Source organism: Bemisia tabaci, unplaced genomic scaffold (assembly GCF_918797505.1).
Source record: "Bemisia tabaci unplaced genomic scaffold, PGI_BMITA_v3".
Lineage (NCBI taxonomy): Eukaryota > Metazoa > Arthropoda > Insecta > Hemiptera > Aleyrodidae > Bemisia > Bemisia tabaci.
In genome coordinates this window covers 92,778-116,138 of record NW_027311765.1, presented here as the reverse complement: position 1 = coordinate 116,138, position 23,361 = coordinate 92,778, and the positions used below count along the sequence as shown (strand labels likewise).

The 23,361-nt window shown below is 37.2% G+C and overlaps 2 protein-coding genes across 4 annotated transcripts; one reads left to right on the top strand and one right to left on the bottom strand.

Annotated features, from left to right (window-relative positions):
- The first annotated feature begins 137 nt into the window (after positions 1-137).
- Positions 138-7,887, top strand: LOC109040838 (UDP-glycosyltransferase UGT5). 2 transcript variants are annotated; one of them, XM_072305893.1, is made up of 7 exons: positions 138-666; positions 1,345-1,554; positions 2,280-2,470; positions 2,775-3,252; positions 3,923-4,178; positions 4,690-4,912; positions 6,269-7,887. In XM_072305893.1, the coding sequence occupies exons 2-7, from the start codon at positions 1,372-1,374 to the stop codon at positions 6,549-6,551; spliced, it is 1,614 nt and encodes a 537-aa protein (XP_072161994.1). In that variant the 5' UTR covers positions 138-666; positions 1,345-1,371; the 3' UTR covers positions 6,552-7,887. The 2 variants fall into 2 exon arrangements, with proteins under 2 accessions (XP_072161994.1, XP_072161995.1); XM_072305894.1 differs by having other exon boundaries at positions 138-732.
- A 550-nt stretch (positions 7,888-8,437) lies between these two features.
- On the bottom strand, positions 8,438-23,361 carry LOC140225899 (apolipoprotein D-like). Of its 2 annotated transcripts, none has more exons than XM_072305899.1 (6): positions 23,107-23,361; positions 21,490-21,634; positions 18,995-19,125; positions 13,138-13,229; positions 10,769-10,861; positions 8,438-9,914 (listed from the first exon to the last, which is right to left on the bottom strand). In XM_072305899.1, exons 2-6 carry the CDS (start codon positions 21,616-21,618, stop codon positions 9,742-9,744), a joined length of 618 nt encoding a protein of 205 aa, XP_072162000.1. In that variant the 5' UTR covers positions 21,619-21,634; positions 23,107-23,361; the 3' UTR covers positions 8,438-9,741. The 2 variants fall into 2 exon arrangements, with proteins under 2 accessions (XP_072162000.1, XP_072162002.1); XM_072305901.1 differs by having other exon boundaries at positions 21,490-21,631; positions 23,107-23,360.

The following is a 23,361-nucleotide window of genomic DNA, read 5'->3' as shown; positions in this document are numbered from 1 at the left end:
AATCGATAAATCGCAAAGCACGCCACGCCACTGGCCCATTGGCGTGCCGTGCTTTGCGATGTATCGATTGATCTGCCTTTTGGACCTATGGAAAAGAATCGATAAACAGGGTGTTCGCAGCGAACACCTTAATAATCGATTCTTTACCATACCTTCAAATGGGGAACTATCGATAATCGATCATTCACGCCTCGCCACTGAAAGCTAATTGATCTTACCCGCGGACGCAGTGTGTAGAGCAGGCCAAGTCCAAGGTGATGTCATCAAGTATCTTTACACTGGAACAGTTGTAAGTGTTTTACGATGTTTCGGAATAAGATAATCGACATTTTAAGTGCGCCTAGTGCACTCTTCAATCAAACTCTCCACTTCCGACAAAAGATAGAAATATCTCATTTGGCACGCGAATTTTACGTCATCGTTTGCTTACACTTTCAGACCCAAATTTTTTCAGTATTGATAGATCAGTGCACTCCTGCAGATTTCTAGACAGGACGTAATAGCGCTCTGTGTGATAGAACTTATAAAACGCTGTCTATAATCCTAGTACACTCATTAGATTTGTTCATTTTGTGTTTACCTTTTATATTTTGTTTCTCATGACCCTCAACTGAAAATTTGTGTTATTACGGACAAAGCAGTTAGTTTTTGACGGTCTTCTCCCAGGTATTTGTATACTCGAATTTCAAGTAAAATTAAAAAACCTTATTACAGGGTTTGTAACGAGTAAATGTGAGTATTTTCACACATTTAAGGGTTTTTTTTCAAGTCACCTATTGGTTCCCAATTATTGTGCGCCGCGAATGAATGAAACCTTTATACATCCCTAAATTTATGCATTAATACTTTTGGACATTTTGTTCATGAATGAAACTTAGAGAATATTTTAGCAGGAAAAAATCACTCACTAAGTAAGAAAAACCGTCGTTGAAATACTTTGATGCAGCAAGAAAATATAGAGTATTCATGTTCTCGAATGTAAAGACAAAGAAGTTCAGAAGTTCAAAGTATTAAGGGCTATAATGCTCTTACAAAAAAAAAAAAAAAAAAAAAAAAAAAAAATCTCTTTAGGAGGGAATACTGAGATAATTTTTTTCAAATATCATTCGCTCAGTTAGGTCAGTAATAAAAATACCAGTATATTATTTTCTCTAAAGGGTTTAGTAATAATAAAGGCAGAATTTGTTTATTTTCTGGAGGTTCACCACACACATTAACGTGAAAATGAATAATTTCATTTTGCCTGAATCAACGAATCATTTTGACGATGTTAATTCGCCTACCATTGATTACAAGAGTATGGACTGCAATATACTAAAAACACGTCTTTTATTTCACTTTCAGGTTTCGATTTGACCATAAAAGTGAAGAATGAAAACAGCAAATTTATTAGCAATAGTTTTTACAAGTTTCAGCACAACTGTTTTTTCTCATAGAGTATTGATACTGCAACCGACTCCATCATATAGTCATCAACTCCCTGCGATGGGTTTGACAGAGGCTCTGGTGAAAAAAGGTCACGACGTTTTTTTCTTGAGCCCAGATTCAGTGCCGGTAAAATGCTTGTTGATTTTCGTCTGTTCAATATAAAGTGTACCCATTGGGGTGAGGAGGGAGGGCTGTCAAAATATGTCAAACTTTACTTCATGGGGAATCCGAAGGAGGCTCAAGTCTCCTTAACTTAGATAGAATTGAATACGTGAGCTTTTTTACCTTAATCATGGACAAAGAATGATCGTTTTGCATTAACTATTTGTCATTTACAGTGATAGGCTATCCTATGTTTTAATCATAAATTGTCATTACAGCCTCAATTTTAATAGCTTCCAAAGAATAGGTTTTCGAGACAACTAGTGAGGCTCAAATTATTTTTTTTTTTTTTTTTTTTTTTATAAATTTTAAAATTCGACGTGCAGCCTCCAACAGGCAATTTTTGCTTTATTTGTTGATGAGACTATCATGTTCTTCGAAAACAAAAATTTCCGGAAATGAGTTGGTCAAATTGCAATTGTCCATCCCTCGCTGGAATTCAACCTGCCGATTAAAAAAATTTATAAAGCCTCTAAATGTGCTCACTCATAAATCTGCGATTCTGTTTTATATCTATATAAAAATGTAACACAAGCGAGTTCATCATTGAAATCACGGACTGAGAATTAAAGAACAGCCTTTAGAACACGTTATGACTTGTTAGGGGTCAACTATCGGATTTAGATCATGTAGGAATGTAATTTTTAATGTTACCTATCGGCGCATACCATTCAATTGTTTTTGTACAGGGACTGCAGAAGAATTACACTCACTTCGATTTTTCATGGCTGTACCAGTATTTTCACGAGAGCCTTACAGAAAAAGGCGTTCATTTACAGCAACAATTTTCAAATCAACTTACGTGGATACCATTTTTGGAAGTGTGGGCAGGGATGGTGCGGCACATGTTTGAAAGTGACACTTTCCAGCAGTTTCTTAAGTGAGTTGATACATCTTGTCACTTTGTATGCATTGACAATATGGCCATATTAGTTTGCATCCAGCCAGTCTAATAGAAACATTATTAAAAAATCGTTTACTTTCGCAACATGAACTTTTTTAGACCTTGGAGTGGAGCACTCACACAAAAAACCTAAAGGTGCGCGTGGTCCTAAAAATCTATTTTGTTGCAATGAAACAATACTTTAATTTTTTCAGTGACGGATACGTTTTTTTGAAGCAACGTATTCAATTTTGATTTAAATTTATTTTAACAAAATTATCAATATTTCGATTTTTTACAGACGCGTCCAAGATGAGAAGATATCATTCGACGTTGTGATCGTTGAATCTTTTGTCATTCCGTACGGGGTAGGCCTGGCTCGTCTCTTGACCAGAAACAAACCTGTAATCTCTTTGGCCACCATGACTGGAGGCGAATTTTTCAACGAGGATGCCATCGGGAACATAAAACATTTATCATATTCTCCAGCAATGCTAAGCGCCTTCAATGGTAAAATGAGTCTATGGGAGCGTTTGGAAAATTGGGTTACGCATCACTACATATCGTCGAAACTGCAGAATGTTGTTGAGAACTCCGCCAAAGCCCATTTTCGAGATACTTATGGCCCAGATGGAGACGCTTTCGTCGAAGGGTGCTGGGGAAACATTAGTCTCGCCATGATAACCTCAAACGCCCTGTATTACTATCCGAGGCCTATCACTCCCAATGTTATCGAAGTTGGGCCGCTTCACATAAAAAATTCAACAAAATTATCCAAGGTATACCTATATGACTATAGTATCTTTGTACTTCTGGTAAATAAAATAATTAAATAATTAACAAATTAGTTGAGGTGAAGCTCTTTTTGATAGCTTACTATTAACAATGGTAATATTTTGGCAACAAATAGCTGATTCGAAGTCCAGCAAAAAATATAGGAATTCGTTCTTCATTCCCTCAAATTCTACGTAGTTTGCAATGACTAGAAAATGTTAATTAATGAATAGAAAATTTACAGGTGTTTGAAATTTAACTCAGTTTGTGCGTAAGTGGAGACCACTGAGTGAACTGAACTCGAGGACACCCTTTGTTTAAATTTAACACTTATCAGAGAAATAATTGCAAAATGATCTAATTTGTTAAAATGCAAGTGTTTAAATGGGAAAGCCGCCAAATGACGTCACTAGTAGGTGTATTTCCTCACTTTTAAATCTATTTTTAAATTTTTAAAACTATTTCTTAGATCAGAAAAAAATTATAAAAAATACTGAAAAATCAACTCTTTGAGCACTCGCAGATTAGGCAATAGAAAATTTGTAAGCGAATTCTTTATTGAGTGCGGTTATGCAGTTTGAACGATGCATTTGTTCGAGAATCTGGTCTGGCTCACCACTTTTCTTCTTAAACGATTTCAATCAATTTTAAGCTTCGTGATTGTGATGTTTGCAGACATTGCAAGATTGGCTAGACGGGGCAGAGCGAGGAGTAATTTATTTCAGTCTCGGCAGTAACATGCGAAGTGCAAACCTACCCCGAGATGCATTGTCGAACTTCTTGAGGGTTTTCAGAGAGCTGCCGGAGGGTTACCGAGTGCTTTGGAAATGGGAGGACGATGCCGAAATTTCAAAAAATGAGGAGGGAGTCGGAAAATCAAAAGTAACTAATATCCTTACTCAAAAGTGGATACCTCAGCAAGAAGTCTTAGGTATGTATTTTGTGGCTTTTATGACAGACACACACTGAAAAAACAACCTTAGCGCTGAGACCTACTGTGTAGGTTATTTTTCTGTGCAGTTAGCACTCATATTCATGCATTACTTAGCTTAATAGCAACCTGAACACATTTGCTCCTTTAATTGGAACACAGTCAAAGGCTCACTATTCTACATTTTTGTTAAATGACAAGCTCGAATACCTAATTCGATGAACTGAAAATTCCTTGGTTTCAGTCTTTCGTGCGTTGCGTACGGTGTTTCAAATGAAAAATGAGCTTAATTCCTGCATTATGAAATATTTTCAATCGGAAAATAATATTTTTTGTAGAAGAAAATACTTTCAAACCATTCTTATCACCAGTCAAAAGAAAGGAAGGAACCGAAAATTACCAAATTGCGTTGCGTTACGTTTAATTTGAATGCTGCCATTTATAACTTCAGGGCACATAGCTAGCCGACAATTTTTAAATGAGAGCCAACATTACTGAACCTCTTTTCCAGCACATCCGAAGGTAAAATTGTTCATCACACAAGGAGGATGTCAAAGCTTCCAAGAAACAGTTCACTACGGAGTACCACTGGTAGGCGTCCCTTGGTTTGGAGACCAAGAGGTGAACGTTGCAAAGATGGTGGACGCAGGAATTGGAGTTCGCCTCCGACCTCAGGAGTTAGATTCTTTTGTGAAAGTCAAACAAGCCGTCGAAGCTGTATTGTTCGATAAAAGGTTAGTATGTAGTACGTTAACAACTTCTTATTCCAGTAAAATCGGTCCTCGTCGCAAGTAGATATGAATTTTTACCAATCGATGCGAAACATTTTTCTTCGTATGATAGCAAGAAAATGTACGCGGGACTCACTATTTCACCTTGAAAGTTTCACTTACTTAAGACTCAATTGTGAATACATAACTCTGAAAAATTGGAAAAAATAATATAGTCACAAGTCTTTCTGAAAATTTGAGTTTCTTCAAAGGAAATTTTTGCCGTGCTAAGGAAGAACGCCGTATGTACATTCGAGAGTTGCCAAACCCTCGATGAAATGTTTATTTTTGAGGAAAGTTATGAACATTTGGACCGCGTTAAGCAGAAAGGAACCAAGCCACATCAGCCATTGCCAAATTTAACTGGGCAATTTAATTTATTACATGAAAACGGTGGAGCGGATTTGTTTGAAAATTTCAGTGAATTTTCTGCCTGTTACAAGGCAGATCCCCTGAAATTTTCAAAAAATCCGCACAAACGTTCTTTTGTAGAAAATTAAAAACCTCAGTTAAATGTGGCAACAGCCGATGTGGCTTGGTTCTTTTCTGATAAATGCGGTCCATTTTTCCTTTAAGTTTTCAGGAACTTTAGGTGAAATTACGAACAAAATTATGTAAAAAAATGAACGGAAAATATTCATACGTTTACTAGAAAATGTGTGTTTTATCATAAGAAATTTGTCAACGCCTGAAGGTTCATACGGCGTTCTTCCTTAGCACGGCAGATTTGACAACCCCCGAGGGCTCATACGTTTTTGCCCTTACCATGGCAGAATAGGCATAAAGTTTTGATTCAGATTCTTCTGCAAACATATTTTGGCTGCTGAGGAAATTTGGCTGACTTTAAAAAAACACATGCACTCATATTAAAGTTTGATTTGAACCCTTAATCGCCTTTAACTTAGTTTGTAAAATCTACTTCTTGGAGAATTTGCACCCAGAAATATTATCGCTTCATCTGAAAGTGCTTGAAGAGCTGAGTTCGCTGTATTTTGCATAATTTTTTTTGACATGGGAAATAGGAGAAAAACAGATTTAAAAGTGAGAAAATGTGCCGCCTTTTGACGTCATCTGGCGGCATTTTCCATTTTAACACATATATTTTAGCAGATTAGGTTATTTTGTCATATTTTCTCCAATAATTGTTCAATTTAGAAACCTAGGATATCCTTGTACCCAGTTTTACAAGTACGAGTAGTATCATTTTAAACATGAAACTCACAGAATTTAAAACACCTGCAAATTCTCTATTCAAGTCTATGCAAATATTCATGACACTATTGTAAACCACAAAAATTCATATTAATTTTTTCTTTACAGGTATGCTGAAAATATGAAGAAATTATCTGATTTATCGCATGATTTCACAAGACGAGCTCCTGACGAAGCCGTTTTTTGGGTTGAACACGTAGCAAAACACGGTGGGGCCGCTCATCTGAGGCCATACATAGCTGATACTTCTTATTTCAGATACTTTTGCCTCGATCTTTTATCAGTTATCCTAAGCATTAGCGCAGTAATATTCTACTTCCTCTGGAAAATACTTAAGTATACGACTTCTAGTATACCGATATTGTCACATGAAAAACTTAAAAGCTCATAAAGTTAATTAAGTGGAGAGCATTTTTTAATTTTCTCTAACGATCTCACGTGCTTACCAAACAGGAATATTCGATGGTCCCACTTTCTATTTGTTTGATTTCGCTACCTCTAGGGGAATTATACGTTTTGCATAATTCGTGGTTATGTTGTTTTTTTGGGGGAGGAAAAGAGGAGGTCAAGTACAAATGAAATAAATTAATAAACAAAATCCAAAAAACATAAAAATTTTGAAGGAACCCTGTTTGTTTCTAAAGATATTTAATTTTTTTCGTTGAAATACACAAAGTAAGAAGGCATTTTTTTTTTTGAAAAAATGGAAAGTTTATTTTTAAAATGTCCCCTCTAATTTAATTTTTTGAACGAGAACAGGCAAAATAACATCATTTCTCGAAGTTTTCGCAGAATTTTCTTCGCACAGAGAAGAAAAATCATGATAGGAGTTTCGCAAAATTGACGCCGAGTAGTTTCTCATTAATAAATAAAGTATGACAGGAAGTCTGCAACGTTGTAAACCGAGGTTCTAGAGTACCACCATCGAATCGGTGGGCGTTTTAAACGTAGCCAGAGACCGAACTACAACAAGCAACTATGTTACTGCTCCGGAGGCACGTAAATTGCCTGTTTAAGTTTTGAAGGCGAACTGGTTGGCAAGCGGGTCCTCGCTCTAATAAAGCTCGTACACGCGTCAGGGATTTGTAATTCAAGCATTTTTCTTAAATATAAACTTTTCGGAGGAACACGATGATGCCACTGCTTTCCTCTGAATGAAACTTCCATGCTTTGAAAAAGTTGAGGTCGCAATGGAGGGAATCCCCCCGTGCTACGGTTTCCTATTCTAGCGTTTAAGTCTCTAAAATATAAATCAATCCTCAGAGAGCATGTGATACCATCGTCGATCCTTCACAAGAAATCGTCGTTTTCGAGACGAAGACAGTCTATTTCGAAGTTGTAAAATCGACCGAAATAATTTATACTTTTTACAGAAGACGAGGGTGCAATTCTCATCGAAATTTTGCTGATTTTTACGTGCAGTCAGAAAAACAGTGACATTTTACCTCCCCCCCCCCCAAAAAAAAAAAAAAAAAATTCTAATAAAATGAATTTAAAGTTTAGATTAATAGTTGAATGGTACGGAATCAGAATGCAGTGAAACTATCAAACCCCGTTCCTATCTCGTTTGCGGTGTTTTAACGTTGATCAGCTCTTCGAGATTGAAATTCGGTACTCTTTTTAAGCCAGGGTTTATTTCCATGTTTTAAGGGCCTTCGTCTCCTGTGTAACATAATCACTGGTCATTTGGTTGTAAGTTCCTTTACTAAATACAGAAATTTTGTTAACCTCTGAATTTTCATTTCTTGATCCCACCATTACTTAATTACATAATCATTGATTGGCAAAAATTAGATTACCTATGCAGAAATACATTTTTCAATTATTCTAGTACCACAAATACTCAAATTCTAATTTAATGTTCAAAAACATGGTATCAGTCAGCACTTGGCTTACCAATATCACTCACATTAACTGAAAATGGAATACGTTGTTTGCTGCCTTATAAAAATCCTGCTTTTAGCTGAGTATGCTACCCCTGTTCGGTAGAGCTTGTATGGTTGCATACTTGCAGGAGTTTTTACGGGCTTATTGTTGGTCCAGCGAAGAAGATGATTTCATTATCAGTACTAGGTGCAAAGGAGAGCTATCGGAGAGGAGCAATGGAGAAACAAAGGCAGCGGAAAACGGGTGGTTTTTAATTTTTTCCTTTTACTTTGGATTAATAAATTGAGACAAGGCCTGAACTCAGGTGTCACAGTTAGCCTGAAAAATTAAAATGTCCTCAAAATAAATCTCTGGATTTTTCACATTTGTAGGAAAATAATGTATGCACACTTTTCGACATGGAAATTTTTATTAAAAACAAGTGAACAAAAACAATAAATTGTAAAACTACACTTACTTCTAAATCCACAGGTAAACACCATAAATTTGGTTTTGTTCATCCAATTAAAGGGTACCGTGACTTAAATACGATAATTTGATTTGGTTTCTTTTTCTTTTACAATTTAAAGAAAGTAAAAATACGAATGTAACAGATAATAATAGGGGTTTGTCACCATACAGACAATCTAATTTTTAGGATAGCAGCATTCAAAAAAGTTTTGGAGTTTGGCGTTTGCTTTTGAAATCCTCAGATGTTGCCTAAACGCTGCATCGTGGCCATCTTAGAGGTACATTTGTACTTTCACTTTCTTTTAGCTTTGGAACAATATTTAAAAACGCTCTCTAATTATTTGCGATTCAGGGTTTATTTTCGTCCAGCCCTTGCAGGTGAAGATTACACTTGAATCTTCAATCTTTTACGTCTCCTTTTCATCCCCATTAACTGTATGATAGACCACAAATCATTTACATTAGAAAATCAGGAATAGAAATCCGCTTTGTCACCGATATCTTTATAACGTCTGATTTTAGACGAATCTTCTGGTGTTATAAATATTTATTTCTGATTCCTTGAAGATAAGTCAAACTTGAAAAGTATTCACCGTAAAATTTTGTATCGTATCTCGCCTCACTCAACAGTATAAACGTTTTTCAGTAAACTTTCTCCTTGTGACCCAATCGAAGAATTTTAACATCCAATGTTTGTGTTCATAATTGACTAAAATCGAACTGAAATGTGAAAGAATCATTTCCGAGTTTCTAACACATTTTTACCCAAAGTGAACCTAAAAAAACCGATAACAATTTAAACATGCGTGTGTTCAGTTCATTCTTCCTTCTGACTGTAGTAACTGTTGAAGTATTCTTAGCTCTATTCAGAATGTGTGTATATGCCATGTTATCCGGAATATACTGCTCATTTTCACTTTTACATTTCTTACATGCGATAAACTGTCCACAGCGTGCTCTCGATAGCAAACTGCGAAAAGACATTCACCTGATCTATCAAGGTCACAGATCTCTAATATTTTCAAGTATGGTGGTTTTGCACTGTAAAATTAGATCTCATATTTCATAGATGCGGTGGAAATCAGTTTTAATGTTCTCTCCAAATTTATGAACCTCGATTGAAACCGAGGATCAATTTGTAAAAAGCAGCTGCAATTTCGCTTCAGCACACAACTATTAGAGAACTTAGTGAGTTCTTTCTAGAGTGGAAAAATTGGTGGGTTAGGCGCTCAGTCTTTAACCAGTCAGTGTTTTGATTTAGATCTCCCAATGGCAAGATCAGCGGCAGATGGACAGTTACGTTGATCTGTTCTTATGAAGTAAGCTCTGCTAACCGCGTTTCTGTCGACAACCGCATACGCTCTTTCCATTACTTCTATGGAGGGTTCTGGCAATCGAGTCAATATCCACGCATTTCCTGCAAAAAGGGCTCAGGATTATAACGGTGCAAAGACAGCTCAAAATGTGAAAAAGAATAACGAGAGAACTACAGAGAAGTACTCAATAAAAAGATAGCACAATCAGTAGCACTGAAAAAAAATTCTCGGCGTTTTTACCAAGGTCTGTTGGTACCTTTACCATCTCATTTTTTTACCAATTATTGGTAATTTTACCAAGACAGACTGGTAAGCTTACCTAGAAACCGGTATTTTTACTGTTTTTTTCAGGTAAGAATACCACTTTTATTGGTAATCAATTCCCGGTAACTTTGTCATTTTATCTCGGTAATTCTACCACAGTCGATAAAAAATATTGGCGTTTTCACCGGGGCTCAGTAAAATTACCGAGAAAGTCAATAATTTTACCGAAATTTCTCGGTAAAATTACCAATTCCACAAATGGTAGTTTTACCAAGAAAAAACTGGGATCAAATAGAACCCTGAATTCGTGGTAATTTTAAACTTTTCCTAGTAAATACACCGAAATTTTTTTTTTCAGTGAGTATTTTTCGTTCGGTAATCAAATATAAAGAACGGGATTATATTATAAGGAAAAGTTTGATGACTATGGAACAATACCGCTGACCATACTGACAAGTTTACAAGACAAAGAAAAAAACTTCGCCATTTTTTAAATATTTTTCGTGTGAGATATTGATGGAGAAACATCTCTCAAAGTGCTCAATTCTTACTACATCTTAGTGGCTCCTCATTTTGAATTTTCTAGATCCATTCATTGCAACAGTGAAGCGAGTTTTTTCCGATTAATTTATGATTATTTTTTACTCAAATAAAACATGACTAATAATGTAACTATTTTTGTTTTACATACGTGCACTGAAAATCCCAAAATCTGTGCAAGACCATACAACTGAATAATTATCATAGTCCGTGTCCAAAACCCAGTATGGCGCGTCCATGGGCACTGTAACACACAATTAGAGTAGTTAGGAATCAAACAATTTTAAGCAAAAAAAAGAAGGTAAAAACATCAATGACTTAGTAGGTAAATTATAAGAGAACTTGGAAAGAGAACAAGGATTAGTGAAAAGCCTGTGTCACATTATCAAAATACTCCATCAAAATGTCAAGGTCAAGTGCTGAGTTTGGCCCAAGTCATCGAATAAACCAATCAGAACACCTGGACAATTTTCATTAAAGTTAGTATTGACCAGTAATTTGTTGTGCTGAATGACTAATTCATAAGAGGCCAAATATTATATTGGCTAACTGTTTGGGGAGTCCCTATTAAAACTTTGTCCATCAACTAAATGCATCAAATGCAGTTTTATGCAGTCAAATGCAGAACATTGTCTATTTAGGGAATAATTCTTCTTTCAACCAAAGAATTCGCCTCTATACAATTTGACCAGATAAATTAATTTGACCAGATAAATCCGTTTGACGCTGTCTCTGACAGATATATAACTTTTATTTGTTCATCACAAGTTCCTGGATTAATAGGAAAATTGCTAATATTTATTTATAATATGAATTAAATCTTTGCCTCAGGTTATCTTTGTAATATATATATATATATATATATATATATAAAGTCGCTTTACAACGCACTCTGGCGTTCTATGATCGCCTCTTCCCAGGTGGTACCCAATCCAAAACTTGTTTGGGCAACCTCTCCTCCGACATTCTTTGCACATGTCCATACCAGCATAACTGCCTGGACATGACGTCGTGCACGATATCTTTCTCAACCTTCATCACCTGGCGAATTCTCTCATTACGGACACGGTCCCGTCTCGAAATGCCGGCAGATCGCCGCCAAAAATCCATTTCAGTTGCCCTCAACATTTCTTGCGTTCTTTTCGTCAAAGGCCACACTTCACTACCATAGAGCACGATACTTTTAACGATGGCGTCATATATCCGGTGCTTGTTTGCCTTGGAGATGCTCTGATCCCAGAGCACCCCGTTCAGCATCGCGATGGCTCTCCTGCCCTGAATGATCCTGTCCTTAATTGCTCTATCCATCCTTCCATCCTGATCAAGCCAGACACCGAGATACTTGTACTCATCACACTCTTCGATGCGCCGTCCATCCTCAAGCTCTATGCTTTGCCGTTGATGCGCTGCTCCCACGACCAGCTTCTCTGTCTTGGACACACTAACGTCCATGCCCCATTTCCGATATTCTTCGACCAACTTCCGCGTCATGTAATCTGCATCTTCCTCATCTTGAGCTACAACGATCTGGTCATCGGCAAAGCATAGAGTATAAAGGGTCTGCCCATCAAGGAGTGGAACGCCCATTCCTGCAACCTTCTTTTTCCATTCCTCTAACACGTGCTCTAGGTATACCTTAAATAGTGTTGGTGACAAACAACAGCCTTGTTTTAGCCCTTTTGTGACGAAGAAACCTCCGGACAACTCTCCACGACATTTAATTCTTGCTGTAGTCCCGTTATAAAATGATTTAATTGCCCCCACAAGTCCTTTGCTAAAACCCCTTTTTTCCAAGGCTTCCCAAAGTTTCACTAACGGCACGCTGTCATAAGCTTTCTGAAGATCCACAAACACCAAGTGCAGCTCCTGGCTGACCGCCCTTTTCTTCTCGATGACCTGGGTAATGGTGAACAGATGGTCGACGGTAGACCTACCGGCTCTAAAACCAGCCTGTTCTTCGGCTTCCTGGCCGCTCCAAAACTCTTCGACCTTTGCCTTGAGAATTTTACCATAGACCTTGCTCAAGGTTCCTGTGACCGATATACCTCTGTAATTATCGCAATCTTGTTTACTACCTTTCTTATGACTGGGAGTAATCCAAGATTCCTTCCAATCCTTTGGTATTTCGGAACCATGCAAACAGTCTTGCATAAGTTTCCGAAGATGTTCAAATAGTTTACCGGTGCCACATTTTATCAACTCTGCCGGTATACCCCCAGGTCCAGGAGCTCTGCGAGTTTTCAACTCCCTCACAGCCTTCACTACATCTTGGAGCTGGATCTCCACGTTGGAATCTTCTTTAGTGCCTATGACTCCGCCTTGAAACTCGGGTCGCCTCTCCGTTAATAAATCTTTAAAATAGTCTTCCATCTTGTCAATTGGTATCGGAGATATGATGTCGCGCATTTTATTCCGCCGCAACCCTTTGATCACTTTCCAGCCTTCCGTGATTTTCCGGCCTCCAAGGTAGGTATTTATCTTCATACAGCTCTCTTTGTAATGCACCTCAAATAGACTCACCGGGTAATCCAGGAAATTTAACGTAGAGTTTTGATGCTCCTTGTTTGTTATCCGTTGAAATTTGACCCTCTATTGTAGATGGAATGCCTGTTCTGGAATCAAACACAAATAATTTACAATTAATGATAATGCACTCTGGGAATAAATTTTAATATTCATTATTTATTGGAAAATATTGAAGACAAAATTTCAGCAACAGTGATGTCTCAATGTAGGAAAAAGTACCAAAACTATTACCGAATAAAGTATATTTGTTGATCGTGACTTTATCATTAGAGTTACACTCCATTTTTTATCCCTTTCCCCATGAAAAATATGAGAAATGGTGCTGTTTTATGAAAGTCTTGAAGTGGATGGAGAGAGCACAGCGCGCTCTCTGCGGTGGAGTAGAGTTTTTGTTCCTAATTTCATCGACCTAAGAAACTCCTGCATTGGATCGATTATGTTGCACCCATTCATTGGTGTTGTTGTGGTTGCATGCAAACAGGAGTTTTTAATGGTGAAGTTTCCAGTCAAAGCTACTCGAAACCGTCGAGTAACCTATAGATAACCGGAGGAAGGAAGAGGAGACAAAAGTAATGTAACTTTTTTACTTAAAAATGTAATTTTTTTTTTTAAAATCGATACCTTGTCAAACATTTTTGATACATCAGGTAAAGCGCAACTTCTGCAGAAAGAAGTACACAAGAAGTTTATGGGCTACTTCTCTTTGCAATATCAGGCCTTATATGTAACTATGGCGGATGCATGAAATTACCTTTTCGAAAAACGCTTATAAAACTGTTTTGTTCGCATAAAAATTTAATACGTTTGGCTCTGGCATAATGTACAGATCTCGAGGATCGCATCTCAAGTATTTTCTCAAAATTTTCTCGATGCCAAAACAGTTTTTTAATGTGTTTCGAAAAGGTATTTTTTCACATCCGCCATTGTTACATATAAGTCCTCATATGTTTATGTAATTGAACTCTCTAAAACTTCCAACGATGATACAAATTGACGAATTTTTATTTATTCTCTTCTATCACACTAATAGAGAATACTGAATTGAGGGTTAAAATAATATCCAATATCATAATTACGCAGGAAATCAATACCAGTTGGCTTACAATCCATTCGAAAACTCAATTCAAACCTTTAATTATTTTCGTTTTCCTCCTCCATAATTATTAAGCTATGCATTCATGACTGCAAAAATGTTAACGGAAATCGAAAAGGCAAGCGTGCATGAAGGCTATTTCAATTTCAATCTTCCGTTGCATTTCTAAGGCGCAATAATACAACTATTTGAACTCTCCGGAATGCTTGAGGTATAACGCCGCATTTGAAGGCGTTTTCAAAACAGCCGAGTTCCGATACCCGGATTATCGTTTTGCAAAGTTCCTATTATTATGTTTATTTTTAATCCTCGTATAAAAACCACCAATTTGCGGAATACAATTCTAGCTGGAGCCCACTTCAGCTATGCATTCACCACTGCAAAAATGTCAAAGGAAATCGACAAGCCCAGCGTGCATGGAGGCTATTTCCATGTTAATCTTCCGTCACATTATTACGGCGCAATGATACAACTATTTGAACTCTCCGGAATGCGTGAGGTATCACGCCGCATTCGAAGGCGTTTTCAAAACAGCCAAGTTCCGATAACCGCATAATCGTTTTGCATAGTTCATATTATTTTGTTTGCATTTCTAACCGCTTTTTTATTTATAATCCTCCTATAAAAATTACCCATTTGCTATATACAACTCTAGCTGAAGCGCAATTATTTGAAACTACCCACGTCTCACGAGAGACGCTTAGTCTCATACTCGAGTGCATTTCAAGGTCTATGAGAGAGACCTGAAGTTTCAACTGAAGTTCCGAGGCAATCTGAGTTGGATTCTGATCTGCAGAACAAGTGATAGGTGACAAAAATGAATTCAAAGGAAGTCTCTAATTTTAGTCATCGAATTCGATTGAAAAATTGAGATTTCACACACCTAATTTATATCAATGCAGTCTATTCATCCGATTTCCTCGATCCTCTCACGACAAGCGATTTGTTTTTGAAAGTTGAGGAGGTAATGGTGTGCACGAAGTCCCCCCGCTGCGTTTGAGTTCCTAGGTTTTGAAAGTGAATCTTCTCGATCATGCTCAGTGAGTAGAAACTCGAAATATCTATTAACACACGAATGACCACGCTAGACCGACGAAAGCTTGGAAAGTTATGGCACTTACCTCGGTCATCGTTTTCACCGCTTATTTCATGATTGCACGTAATGCATCACCGAAAATGAAATAACTTGCCGTTTTGGTATAATCAGTCTTAAACGGGTGTTATTGGGCACTGGCTCTTTCTACTATCTATTAGACCTTGTGATGATTTTACATTTTTTCAGCTTTAGAATTTATTCTTTTTAATATAAGTACACGTGCTATTAGGGAGATAACTTAAAATGCAATTTACTTATTTTTTTATTTTTATTTTTATTTTTAAAATTTCTTAAAATCGATATTCAAAGTATTTTTCGAAAATTTCGAATGATTCCTTTAATAATTGAGGGACACTTTTTAACATTTAAAATATTTTAAATCATTATAAAGTGTCTAAATAAACAATTGAAACTCATAATTAAAACTACTGATAGAAAAAATAAGCCAATCGTTCTAAGTTATGACTGAGAGAAGTGTCTTTTTTTTCTGCATGACTTTGTATACCGTTTCAGAAAGCTGTAGCAATACGCTTAGCTTCATTTAAAATAATTTTTTCGGGGTTTCTAGAAACTTTAAAAACTGAAAGACCATTGCCTGGCTCCTCTTGAGGAGGTTGCGTTTGCATCCCTTTCTATCCGCAGACAGTTTTTCTGCATCGTGATAGCCTATGACGATGTTCGAAAGTTTATCTGTCCTTTTCTCCTTTGAAGCCTACATAACAAATCCTGTTACTGTTACTTTTTCAAATTTAATAGTAAGAAAAATTCTGTCTCCTGTCAAAAATTTAAAGTTGAGAAAACATTTCAAATATGAAACTAGGCGTTGGGCTTCATCACCTCTTAAATTGGGGCTTGAGGAGAAATGAAATCTCAAGCCTATTTTCTCGATTTTTGATGTGACTTAGTTCCTTTTCTATTAAACTCGATTCCAACATTACTCCACTCTAAAACGACCCAAACCGATAGTGAACTCCCGGTTTTTTTTTTTTTTTTTTTTTTTTTTTTTTTTTTTTTTTTATCGCCGGCACCGAAAAGCATTGTCACTCGACTTGTCGCATCCGCGTGCCCGAAACATCATAAAGCTTTGAGCCCGTATCCATTAAAAAGGAACACATCCGTTTTTAAATGAACCCTGAGGCATATAAGAATACAAGCGTTTCAAGGCTCATAAAAAGGAGCATATTCCTCATAACAAACACGGGTTCATTTAATTGGGGCTCATAGAGCACGGATTCGGTGCACTCTCCCTCTCGTCATCACTCCATCAGCATAAGAGCGTAACTGCACTTTTCGATGAGCCTTGTTTTGCGTATAATTCCATGTTTTCCAGGGCTCAGGAGAAAATAGAGTCACGCTATAACTTCGTGTTCCGGTAGCGCGGAGTGGAACGAGCAGGACGCCCGAGTGACCCACCGAAAAGCCCATTTTGAATGCAAACAGAAAGAAGAGGAGACTGAACTTTCTCCCGGTAGTCGGGGGAATGGCTCGGAACCGTGTCTACGACATAATGATGACATTTAGTCGGAGTTTTCAGAAATAGAGCTGGTGCTAGAGTTTGACAATATCTTCAACGTGAAGCCTGGAGGCTGGATATTGTTGTGTGCTTCACAGCTTCGGAGAGTTTTGGATCTGTGAAACGATAAATGAACTAGAATACCTGTATGGGGGGAGGGGGGGGGGTTACGGGCATGTCGGTACTTTGAGGTTAGGTCATAAAGCTTTGGGCCCAAAAGAGCATTTGCAGGAGGATTGCCTATGTTAAGAGAAAAACTTGAGAAGTCACAAAACAGGTATGTGATTGACAATGTTGGGCAAATGCGCCCTAGGGTAGGGAAAAATGCACATTAAACCAAAGGTAAGGGGGTTGATTTTGTATTTATTGCTGCAAAGAATAACCGAAATTTCCAAAATTTGACTTCTTGCGAACTGATCAAAGTTAGAGTCCCTTTACACTGAGAGTTAAGACAATGTGAATCCATTTCTGATTGGTTACCTATTTTAGCCCTCCACAGTGTCACAAATGGGAGTAAATATTGAATTTTCGTCAATTGCAAAGATTATAATCTGGAATGGACCGAGGAATTACAGGATTGATAAGGAACAAACGGAATGAGAGAAGGAACGGAGAAAGGAATTTAAGAATGAGCCGATCAAAGATTACGAAAAACGTTCAATTTGTGAAATATTTATTCCCTTTTGTGACTCCATGAGGGGGTGCATCTTAACTATCAATACAGGGTGTCCCAAAAGTCCCTTCCACCCCCTCTAAAATTTTACCTAATTGATATTTTGAAACGAAACTTTGGGATGTTCATCGATCAATGTTAGCTACTTTTGGGGCCCCCCAAAATTTTCGGGCCCCCCCGTGGGGAGGGGTTGCGGACCCCAACTTTTTTTTTTCAAATAGCAACCCCTATCTTGTGATACCTCATTCGAAAGAGCATAAAAAACTAAGAATTTTGGCGCAAACCGCAGATCAATATCTTAATTTTTGACCGAGTTATGATAGGTCAAAGGTCAAATTTGACCTATTTTCAAAAAATCATAACTCCGGTTCAAATTATCGTAATGAAAAAAATAAAACGGGAAAATTTACCAAATTGTAAGCACTTTTAAGTAAAAATCACAGAAATTACTTCAAACTAATTTTAAGGGGGGTTTCGGACCCCCAAATACGTCAATTCAAAGGTCATTAAATTTTCCCGCGAAATAAGCCAATTTCCCCCAGATTTGCCTCCACATTAGTTCAGTAAGGTCAAAATCAGTTCAATATTACGTTGGCAAGTCCCCAAATTTCGGGAAAAGTTTAAAAAAACGAAATTTAAGGTGATTAAATTTGACCGTTTAAATTTTTTTTTTTTAAACTTTTCCCGAAATTTGGGGACTTGCCAACGTAATATTGAACTGATTTTGACCTTACTGAACTAATGTGGAGGCAAATCTGGGGGAAATTGGCTTATTTCGCGGGAAAATTTAATGACCTTTGAATTGACGTATTTGGGGGTCCGAAACCCCCCTTAAAATTAGTTTGAAGTAATTTCTGTGATTTTTACTTAAAAGTGCTTACAATTTGGTAAATTTTCCCGTTTTATTTTTTTCATTACGATAATTTGAACCGGAGTTATGATTTTTTGAAAATAGGTCAAATTTGACCTTTGACCTATCATAACTCGGTCAAAAATTAAGATATTGATCTGCGGTTTGCGCCAAAATTCTTAGTTTTTTATGCTCTTTCGAATGAGGTATCACAAGATAGGGGTTGCTATTTGAAAAAAAAAAGTTGGGGTCCGCAACCCCTCCCCACGGGGGGGCCCGAAAATTTTGGGGGGCCCCAAAAGTAGCTAACATTGATCGATGAACATCCCCAAAGTTTCGTTTCAAAATATCAATTAGATAAAATTTTAGAGGGGGTGGAAGGGACTTTGGACACTGTATAAGGGACTCTAATCAAAGTCAGAGAATTGTAAATTTGGCGCTCGAGAAATGCGATTTGACTTTGCCCGCGCCGCTGATGCCATTTTTAAAAACTATTTATTTGAACCGTTTATATCCCTCATCCTTATACTTTACCGTATCACCTTTTCTATGTATATTCCGAGTCCTATTGTGCATATTAGTCAGTTACTTAAAATCTACTTTCGAGGTTTCGAATTGCTACTCACAATGAGCTTATTTGATAGTTGACAACATTAACGACGCCATCATCTCCGGCCGTGTAGTTAGCAGTAACGCATTTGCCCGCAAACTGAAAGACTGCAAAATACCGTTCTGCTTCGTACCATCGTCCTAAATACTGAAACATTCATCAAATTAATCATAAATGACGCTGTAGGTATAGATAATTGAACATCGAGATCTAAACTTGCAGTAAAATCTGACCAGGTGTAAAATTGTGTAGTATGCAGCTTATTTTTAGACAACATTTTCCTCTTCCACAGTTTTCTCCTTTATCGTTTGAAACGTATTGTAACGGGTGGTGCGCAGTAGATTTAGAGATTTAAACGCACGGTAAAGAAATTAAGCGCAGTTTCACAGCAAGTATTGGATAACCTTTTAGACTTGGGCTCATTGACCATGTGGATTTACGTTGTGTGAGTTCGATGGATTTCTGTTGAGCTTTCACTTTCAATAATTTTTACCGCACAAATCCGGTTTTATGTCAAATTTTGATGTAGAAACATGTAATATTATGCTTATAAATGCACCATATTCAGTGGTCCTTTGTTTATTCAGCACCTTTTGATAATTGTAAAGAAAGACAGAAATAAACAATGATGCAAGATACAAGCACTGCAGTGGCGTGGCGTGCTTTGCGTTGTATCGATTGATCTGCTATTTAAACCTACGGAAAAGGATAGATAAACAGGGTGTTCGCTGTGAACACCCTGTTTATCGATCCTTTTTCGCGCGAACACCTTGATGATCGATTCTATACTACAGCTTCAAATGGGGAAATATCGATAAATCGATCATTCACGCCTCCCCACTGAAGCATTGGCCGGCACTCACCCAGGCCGGGCTAGGGGTTATTTTCTACGAAAATGATATTTTTGCATGGAAGATATGGTAATTAAAAAATGAGGTCTCTTTATTTTTGTGAAAACAATGATGTATCACTCTCCGTAAATAATCATTTTAAATACAAAATTTTCCATCGTGCGTCTTTAATCTCATAAAAATTCACATTAGCCCCTTCTCAATCATGATGACACGTTAGTGCGATAAAAAATCACAGCACTAACGATTTTCCGGCACCATCTCTTTTCAGAGCAGTAGTTCTAACACAATGCTCATTCAGCATTCAGGAAGGTTTTCTTCAGCAGAACTGGTTTAACCGTGGCATAAATTGCCTGTCATTAGTGGTGATGTTGGAATTGTGGTTTGTCATCGTGAAAAACACTTTTTCCTTCATTTTAGCTCCATATCTTCAGTGATGCTTATCTTCTCTGTTTTCTTCGTTTGGCCGATTTTTATTCTTACTTGCAACGTCAATGCCGCCGCCAAATCGCAAAGATATTGGACTCTAAATTTTGATTGAGTGAATTTATGCAATAAATGTTCTAGAGAAGATGTTCGTAAATTATTTTAAAAGAATGTCTATTAAGGAGACAAAGACCAAAAATTTCGTTTGGATTAAGAGAGAAAAAAATCTACGTAATGGTGTAATGGAGCAGGAAATGCTGGAACCGCACGGCCAACATTTTATAATAATTCTCATACATTATCGCATACCAGATGGCAACCATTCTTGACTCCAGTAGTAAGTGACAAATTGTCCGTCTTTAAAACTGTAAACCTTACAATTTTCAAATTAAATACATTTTTTTCTGCATCACTGTAATTTTGTTTACTTAACACGAACTTATTTTGTCAATATAAGCCGCGAGAAAATTGTCTTCCCTTTTTTCTTTAGATTAAGGTGCACGATAAAAATTGCAACTGTAAAAAGGCAAAAATCTTGTTTTTCCAAAGATTCGATAGACCTACTCTAAATTAAGAGTGCATAATAAAAAAGCATATTATGCTTTTTCAATTATTTTTTGTCTAAAATTTTACAAATATTGAAAGTATATCCTCTTTTTTATATACTTTTAAAGCTTTCAGGAATGCTTAAGGAATGGTCCAAAGAGGAAGAACCATGAAACAGTCTCAACCAAGCAATAAAGCACCATCGAGTGGCACGATTAAATATTATTGATCTCATTGCACCCACACCCACAAGGCTCGTCGGCTATAACTCATCAAAGATATCATGCAAAGTTTTGAATCGGACAGACATCGTAGTGCGATGCTATAATCGCTTAATTGAAGTAATCTTGAGTCCCACAAGGCCGCATGATGATTAAACTTACTCAGCGGCATAAACAAATACGGCGATAGATTGAAACAAGGATGCTTGGACGTTCAGTATGATTTTTCATACCCTTTTACCCGTTGCAAACTTTTGACAGACCTTTAAATTTATCCTTATCGAACTTAATTCGTAATCTTGAATAAATATTGGAGATTAAGAATTCATGGTAGCATGCACGCGCAGATGGATCCTTCTAACTGAGACACATCTTCCTCGATAGGTAGAACTTTGACATCATCGTGGTTTTTTTTTGAGAGCTCCATAAAGGAATATCTTAAAGAGTTTTAAAGTAGGAGTATTTACCTTTGTGATATCAAAATGGACCATTGTTTGCAAATCAGGACATGGGCCGAAGAAGGGCACTTGAGCTCTTCCTAAATATGCTGATGCTGTCAGGAGCATAAAAACACTTCTGGTCACGGTGGAATCCATTTTTTGGGTTTAGCTGCTGATTTAAAATATAATAACACGTAAATACATAGGTGAGTAAATGAATTAATAACATAAATTTAAAGTTATATAATGCAAGGAAGTCAACATTCCTGGATTATTCTCCGTTTGGCCCATGCTTACAAGTGACAGTAGCAACTCTAAAAACTTGGCAACACTGTTAAATATTCCATTTAAGTTTATTTAATAAACCAATTCTAGCTGCCTAACCTAGAGCTGACTGATTTACATACATTTAAAGAGAGAAAAACCGTGTTACTGATTTGCAAGAATCGCCACCGACGCGACGGGTTACACTGAGAGACTTTAACGCATGGATGGAAAAGTAAACAAACGACTTATTTCATTCTTTGAGGAATTCTTTCTGGTAAAGTTCGCAGATATTAACTGTGAAATGGTTCTTTCCCACTTTCTAGCCTTTTTTTAAATAATATACAAAAAGGTGCATGCCCCAGCAAAAATGTTCACCTTAGAGTAAACTTCTATTTTATATCATTCAAAGGATTTCATTTCGAGGTGCCCCAGAGTTCGAAAATACTGTCGCAATGCTCTAAAAAAGAGTATATTTTTACCCAAAAGTTGAATACATATTAATGAAAAAGTTTCATAATATTTATTAGTTTTTTTCACTATTTATAAGATTTTTTGGCAAAGATTGCGCATATCAGTTGCTGGGAGGAATTTCATAAGCATCGTCACGTGGTTGGTACCGTTTTTAGAATTGAACCCACAACTGAAGATCTGAGAGGAGACCATACTATATACGAGGCTCCTTTTTCTCAATCGATCTCGTTATCTTTGCCTCTAAGGCGCTAAGTTATTATAAAATAAGAAAAAAAATTAAACGTTATTGCAGCTGTGGCTTTCTTGGGTTTTGTCATAAATCAACAAACAAATCCCTTGCAGTTTATGAAACTTTAATATTTTGACACTCAAAATTTTCTTCATGACACATGAAGCATCTTGCATTGTGTAGAACACTGGAAAAAAACACATTGGATCTAGAGTCCAGACTCTTAAAAACATCGACAAGAAAAAATACTCTTGATTCAATCAGATTTAAGCGTAAATCAAGAACCAAGCCTCTTAATTTGAGCGGATTTCCTTTTGATTTAAGCTTAAATCTGATTGAATCAAGAGTCCTTTTTCTTGTCGATGTTTTCAAGAGTCTGGACTCTAGATCCAATGTGTTTTTTATTCCAGTGAACCCTTTTTGTTTTTTTTAAAAAAATAAAAATAAAAGCCTTGGTTCTTTTCTGCCAAGCTCAATCCAACTAATGGACGTTTTTTTGTTCAAGATGACAGAGATAACGGTGGGTTCAAACTACGTATCCGCAATTCGGAGGAGGATAAAGGGAGGGAGGGAGGATTTACTGCCAAAATCCGGCGATGAAGAGGAAGCGAGGACTCGTCGCCACCTTTCATGCTCGCGGGTGAGGTTAGCGCGAAGCGAAAGAGAAAGAAACCTACCTAGAGGTCAGTTCTCGGAGGGGCAGGTCGCGGTCACTGGCTCCGTTTCCGTCACCGCACTGACACTGACGAGATGGTCTTCACCGAAAGGCGGTCGCCGAAAAAACTGGGGAGTCACATGTGAGCGCTGGATGCGACGTGCACTTGACACTCGGGGAGCCCGCCGGCCGGGGTCGGGTCGGGCGCAGAGGCGGTTTCTCGGGTCTGTGAGCCGAGTTGCTACGACGACTGACTCGCTGTGTAACGGATACTAAT

What these genes read in the sequence shown, in the direction of transcription:
- LOC140225899 (XM_072305899.1), bottom strand. Translation starts at nt 21,618, where the DNA reads ATGGATTCCACCGTGACCAGAAGTGTTTTTATGCTCCTGACAGCATCA. An exon ending in TCCATTTTGATATCACAAAG is followed by an intron (nt 19,126 to 21,489) that starts GTAAATACTCCT and finishes TGAATGTTTCAG; the next exon opens with TATTTAGGACGATGGTACGA. An exon ending in TAAATTTCCTGGATTACCCG is followed by an intron (nt 10,862 to 13,137) that starts GTGAGTCTATTT and finishes TGTGTGTTACAG; the next exon opens with TGCCCATGGACGCGCCATAC.
- LOC109040838 (XM_072305893.1), top strand. Translation starts at nt 1,372, where the DNA reads ATGAAAACAGCAAATTTATTAGCAATAGTTTTTACAAGTTTCAGCACA. An exon ending in TGAGCCCAGATTCAGTGCCG is followed by an intron (nt 1,555 to 2,279) that starts GTAAAATGCTTG and finishes GTTTTTGTACAG; the next exon opens with GGACTGCAGAAGAATTACAC. An exon ending in GCTGTATTGTTCGATAAAAG is followed by an intron (nt 4,913 to 6,268) that starts GTTAGTATGTAG and finishes TTTTCTTTACAG; the next exon opens with GTATGCTGAAAATATGAAGA.